Raw genomic sequence first — 6000 nt, 5'->3', positions numbered from 1 at the left:
CGAATTTTGGGTGGGGTGGAATATTTTCTGGGCTCAAATTAATGACGGTACCTTTTGCCTTTTCCTCCGTCGTTCTAGATATCGGGACCGTACTCTTAGGGGCAGCACGTTAATGCAAAGCTGCTTCACGAATGGACGGATGCTGATTGCCTATGTCTGGCTGAACCTCACGCTACGGAGCACGGATAATAGTGGAATTTAATTCCGATGCTTCATCGACCGGAAAGAACGATACCAGAACGACGGATATCTTTATTGCCGGAAGCATACTTTAGTGGCATTCACCTCGATCCTCGGTTAGGACGCGTTGGTGTGAAGCAAGCCTGAAGCAGCAGTATTGAGTAGTACTCTATTCTCGTCACTAGTGCTCAATATGGTCAATATTCGAGGCCTCTCGCGGCCCATGGCATTGGGAGTGATCCTGATACTGACGACAGGAGTCTTTACCGGTACGGCGGGTGAGAAACGGATGGACGGCATTAGCAACCAAACCGAATCCCGGTCACGGAACGACCTAGAAGAATTTGAAGATGCACTCACCGACTACATCAGCGATTGGTTCAGCCGCAATTCGGAGGACCTTATCGAGGGAGCATTGATCAGGTGTCGCGGGCGCCAGGAAGGTGCCGGAGCGAACGGAACGACACTCAGTGAGTTCGACCGGTTCGTCGTGAAGGGAGTAGCCCGGTTACTAGGCACGGCCGCCGACGCCGTTAGCAGCCGGTCGCTAAAAGCCTCCGAGTCGGGACGCCTGTTCTTCTTCAAGGGTAAGTAGTTCAAGCTCGTACGGCACAGGAAAAAATACGGCCGACTAACATTTGGAACATGTTTTCCAGGAATGAAGAAGCTACTCTGGCCGGTGATGATCGGGCTGCAGATCGTAAAAACCGTACTCATCATGATGTTCCTGCCCAGCATCATCGGTTCGTTCGGTAAAATACTCGGCAAAGGTAATTCTCGGAAAAGGGGTTTCCCGATGCAATTAGAGCGTCGTTTCATTTACGATCCACGCCGGGTTTGTTTGGCAATTACGGTTCATTAATCGTGTTCTTTCATTGGCTTCCCGTGCAGGACTCTCCTCGGTTTCCGGTCTGTCGCATCCAGTGCAGACGGTCGACGATTTGGACTTCAAGGATACCACATCGTACAACGCGGATCACGATTTCGGTATGAACGATGGCCACGGGTATTTGCCTCCGGACGGTGAGTGTGGCATGAGTAGTATTCGTGTTAGAAAAGAGTACTGGCTTAATTGCTGTTTCTGTTCTAACGCTTAGTTTACATGAAACCTAAAGCAACCATTGTAAACGGTAAAATGCTGTCAGTCGGCCAGTCAACTGTCAAAAGCTGCGCAAATTTGTTTTTCAGTCGGCGAGTGAGAAATAGATTTCCATAGATTTGGTAAAGAGTGTCGGTGGATGGAAAATGGTTGTTTGTGATGATGTATAATGTTTTTTTTTCATAAGATTTCGGTGGACACATTACTTAAATCAACATGGGATTTCATTTGGATCGGCTCACGAATAGCAACGTCTACACGAAACGCAAAAAGTGACAGCACAACTGATATTTTCGTGTGTATTTTTAGTCTTTTGCGCGACGTGTAAACTAAGCATGAAATTTCATTTCAACGAAGGAAAGATTTGCAATCCAAATTCCTTTGGAATGAGGGTTCTATTTGAACAGGGCTGGAAAAGAATTATTGAATTCTTTGTCATGACAGCGACATCTAATGACACTCTTCAAATACAGTGTCCTTTACGTTAATGGAAGCAAATCACGAGACATTCTTTTATTAACGTCAACCTGTTGTACGCATCGTTTGGACAGACAATCACGCATCCGGCACGAGCTACAACGGCATTCTCTACGACCCGTCGATGATGGGTGGCCATAACGCCAACGCCGGCAACGCACTGTCCCGGCTTGGCTACGGCGGTGGCCGGGTGACGTACGTCGGGCCGGGCATGGAGGCGGCCAAGAGGAAGCAGCAATCGGCGAAGAACGATTTCAAGATCTTCCACGACATCCCGAGCAGCAGCCTGCTGCTGACCAACTACGACCCTTTCTACAGTCCGCTGCTGTCGCGGCTGGACGCCATCTTCGCGCAAATGGGAGTGTCCAACCGGGAGGAGCAGTGCCGGCAGCGGCTGGTCTGCCTGATGTACGCCAATCCGGCCAAGTACGCCCCGTACAGCAACCTCATCTCGGCGCAGCTCAGCAGGTGAGTCCCGAGTCCAAATCGTCGTTGTCGTCCCGCTGGTACCTTCTTACTGGAAGCTAACTTATCTCTTATTTTCCTTTTTCCCAACAGAGAACTGGATGAGCTTCGCAAGCCGACCAACGACAACCCGGACATACTGCGGTTCTTCAAGTACATGCGGGCGGCCAAGGACGGCCAGGACGGGGTGGACTGCGACGCGCACTACAAGGACTGCACCGGCTACAAGGACCTCTCCAATCCGGCCATGGTGACCACGTTTAACGACATCAACAAGCTGGTCCACGCCAGAAAGCTGTAGTTTGGGCCCTTGGGATGGAAATGACCGAAGATAAAGGAGCCTCCGAAAGATTTCAGCACGAGTGGCCCCTCTCTCTCTCTGTTGGGACGCGCTATGGGGAAGGTCGTGCTTCTGGTTTTTTTTTTTTTTTGTAACAGCTATTCATGAAAACAACCATCCCCTCGGCCCGGTGCTGTACCGGTCACCCATCGACCGATGCATTCGTTGCTGATGATGATTTTCTTATGAATACTTTCCCCGCATATTGCTCGTGCATGTTTCCTCGTCCTTTGCTTCCACAACACAACTGCACCATTCCGTGCTGAATCGCTCTGTTGGAACAGAATGCTGCAGCTCTTTGCCTAAACTGTTATTTATTCATTTATTTATTTATTTATTTATTTATTTATTTAATTATTTGTCTATCTAGTAATTTAGTAATTTATTTATGCCGCTAGCGCTTCTAGCGAAACACTCTATTAGCTAAGTAAACTTCCCGATATCCTCCCTACACTCTACAACTTCGCGCGTTGTACAGATTGTCATAAGTAAACACAGGGTGGGCGTTTTTCCACCGATGGAAAGACGTGACGCAATATGATTAAGAGAGAGAAAAACATGAACGAAGGCCTGAAAAACAAAAAAAAACAATAAAAAAACTTAAATAAAGTTAAGAGTAGAACGATGCATATTGCAATTAATGTGGCACAGGAACGGAATAGCTACGAAGTGTTAGCGGAACGTCGAGCGTGCTGAAGAGGATGCTATCAGCCCCCGCAGCTTCGTGCTAGACGTTGGTGTAATATAGTAGTTCTTGGAAAGGCATCATTGCAGGGAGGAAGATGAGTAGTTCTAGGAAAAAAATACATAGAGTGATGCAATAATGCATTCCTGGTGGCAGTGAAAACGTAGATTGATAGAGAGCTTAATGCAGTTAAGTGGTAGAGAAGGTGAAATAAAAGAGCAATTGAATCAGGAAAAATCGCTGCCTTGCACGTTGCATTACAAAATGAGAACTTCAACAATTTAAATAGCTATGCCATGATACTACTGGCTCGTAAAAAAATTTCTTCCAAAGAAGCAGTATTTATTGCGAATTTCAAAGAAACTCCGTTGGAAATGTTATTTCTTTTTACGTTTCACAACACATTTATTATGGCAGAAATGATCGTAAAATAGGAAACTCAAATTATGAAACGGTGAGTAACAGAGCAATAACACTGAAATCATGATAAAAACATAGCGAGCGACAAATTCAGCGGAAGGCTATTCTGTTGAGCCCACACTAACATTATTTACCTTTGCTATAACACGGAATATTTCACGAGCCCTACAATCCTCCATCTCCTATTCGGCCACAAGATAAAGTGAATGAACAAATTTGACGAATGTCTGGAATTTGAATTTTATTTTATGCCTCAATTACGGCTACCGTTCGCCAGTTTGATGGGGCACATCTGAGGCCGCCCGCTCCGTATCCTTCCGGATCCTGTCGAAGACGTCTAGAGCGCAGCCCGAGACCAAACGAGCCAACATAATCATCCCATAAAAACGGTGCCAAATTAAACGGTATCCATTTTCATGGTGAGAAAAATAAAAAGCTCACTTTCCGCATCCACCGGTTGGGGTTTGGGTTGCTTTACTTCTCCCGCTTCGCATGCCATCTGTCCGACGGAAGGCCAGTGTCGGGAAAGTTCATCACCGGCACTTGGGTTGGTCGCCGGGATGAAGAGATGGGGTTTGCTGAATCCCTGCTTTGCTCGCTCGATAGTTTTACCCGACACAAACCCGATCCAACGATTCCGTCTCGGTTAACACAATCTTCGAACGACACCACAGCGTCCCGTCTCCGACACCCCCGAGATCCTCCTCGTCCTTCATCTAGGTTCTGATTTTTATCCTCATTGGATGGAATCTTTCTCCGGTTATCTATTGCTAGCATCCCGGAGCAACGGGACAAGAGTCGATTCCGGTCCAATCGGTCACCGGGACGACATTCGATGCGAACGGTGTCGATAACGCTGGCAATCCCTTTCCTTCGATACATTGGAATTCGTAGTGGATTTGCTACGGTAGGTGATTTTCAATTTAGTCGTTCGAATGTCCAGCGCTTGGTGCCTTTGGTTTTCTTTGTCGTATTTGACTACCCCAAAAGTGGTTGGAATTTTTCTAAATATTTGATCAACTTTTCCCTGGTGTGTTAGGGTATCCGATTATTGAAACGGATGAATACATTTTCTGGGACGAACGCATCACAATGTTGCTGTTTGCTCCAGTGGATTGTCGCTCTGGGAAAATCTTCACATTTTACAAATAACAAACGGATTTTTGTTTCAATCACGGAGATTTAGATTCTGTTCTTCCTCCATTTCGATAGAAAAATGTGGATGTAGCATGCGGTCCTCCAAAAAAAAACCTTACCGTTTCCTGGACGATCGGAAAATCAGGAAATTCAACCAAACAAAAACCGTTTGAACGTAAAATCCTGCTTACATTGACGGTTGTGTGCGACCGTTGCCTACCTTTAGGGGCTTTCATCCCCATTTGGCTTAAAAAACTCATTGGGCAGCATCGATAAAATAGCGTGCGGCGATGAACGGTGTAAGATTTAGCAAACAACAAAGCCCAGTAAACGGTACTCTCAAGGCACAAACACACCCCACTCGGTTATGTAACCCACAACACCGCTCTGTTCGCTTGAGCAGCACGTTGGGCTTTACCCACCTTTTTCGCAAGACCAAAAACTACGGCTCGCCACGTTCGGAGCCGGATCCGATCATCCATCAGAAGGTTACCGTTGGCGCAGCGTCGGGTTCTTGCCGGGCACGGATTCGCTTCGCTGGAAAAACCCGGACACGGCGGGTCCATTCACCCACTGACCCAGTGCACCCCACCCTGGGAAGGCTTGTGCGTGTTAGGTCGGCCCCTCCGTTGAAGTACACGGATGATTCACACGTTCGCATTGCTTACGACGATGCCGCCACCGGCATAACCGGACCGGACCCTCCAAACCTGAAGCTCGCGCCCGAAGTGAGTGTGTTTTGTTTGGTGGCGTTTTGCGCGGGCGTTGCATAATCCGGACCGGAGCGTCGAACGACGCCGTGAAACGGAATCAAAAGAGAGAAGAAAGCAAAGCAGATCTCCGCACTCCTCCAGTGCAGCTGGCTGTTTCCGCGGTGCGATTGGACTACCGTGGGTGGGAGCGGGGAGGAAAAATCACACTTATGCTCATGGAATGACATTGGAACTGATGAACGCCACTGTTGACGCACCCGGAAGGCTCGGAGCGGAGGGATGCTGGGACAGAGGAGGGAAATTATGCAACCGAAACAAAACGGGATTTGACGCAGGTAAACCGGCCATACAGTAAGTTTCCGCGGAAGAAAGAAATGGAAATTATTCGTATTCGGGGTATACAAGACACAATCAAACAGTACAACGTACAAAAAAACGAAATCAGCGGAAAAGTAAGTCCCAGCATCCCTACGGCAGGGCGCGA

At 47.7% G+C, this 6000-nt stretch overlaps 1 protein-coding gene across 1 annotated transcript; it reads left to right on the top strand.

The window, feature by feature from the left end:
- The first annotated feature begins 373 nt into the window (after positions 1 to 373).
- LOC131288593 (uncharacterized) lies at positions 374 to 2522 on the top strand. The gene is made up of 5 exons (XM_058317741.1): positions 374 to 767; positions 837 to 950; positions 1072 to 1203; positions 1831 to 2224; positions 2315 to 2522. The coding sequence occupies exons 1-5, from the start codon at positions 374 to 376 to the stop codon at positions 2520 to 2522; spliced, it is 1242 nt and encodes a 413-aa protein (XP_058173724.1).
- The last annotated feature ends 3478 nt before the right edge of the window (positions 2523 to 6000 follow it).

Source organism: Anopheles ziemanni, chromosome 3 (assembly GCF_943734765.1).
Source record: "Anopheles ziemanni chromosome 3, idAnoZiCoDA_A2_x.2, whole genome shotgun sequence".
NCBI lineage: Eukaryota > Metazoa > Arthropoda > Insecta > Diptera > Culicidae > Anopheles > Anopheles ziemanni.
Note: the sequence above shows the minus strand (reverse complement) of the source record. Positions and strands in the feature narration are given on the sequence as shown.

What these genes read in the sequence shown, in the direction of transcription:
- LOC131288593 (XM_058317741.1), top strand. Translation starts at nt 374, where the DNA reads ATGGTCAATATTCGAGGCCTCTCGCGGCCCATGGCATTGGGAGTGATC. An exon ending in CGGTAAAATACTCGGCAAAG is followed by an intron (nt 951 to 1,071) that starts GTAATTCTCGGA and finishes CTTCCCGTGCAG; the next exon opens with GACTCTCCTCGGTTTCCGGT. An exon ending in ATCTCGGCGCAGCTCAGCAG is followed by an intron (nt 2,225 to 2,314) that starts GTGAGTCCCGAG and finishes TTTTCCCAACAG; the next exon opens with AGAACTGGATGAGCTTCGCA.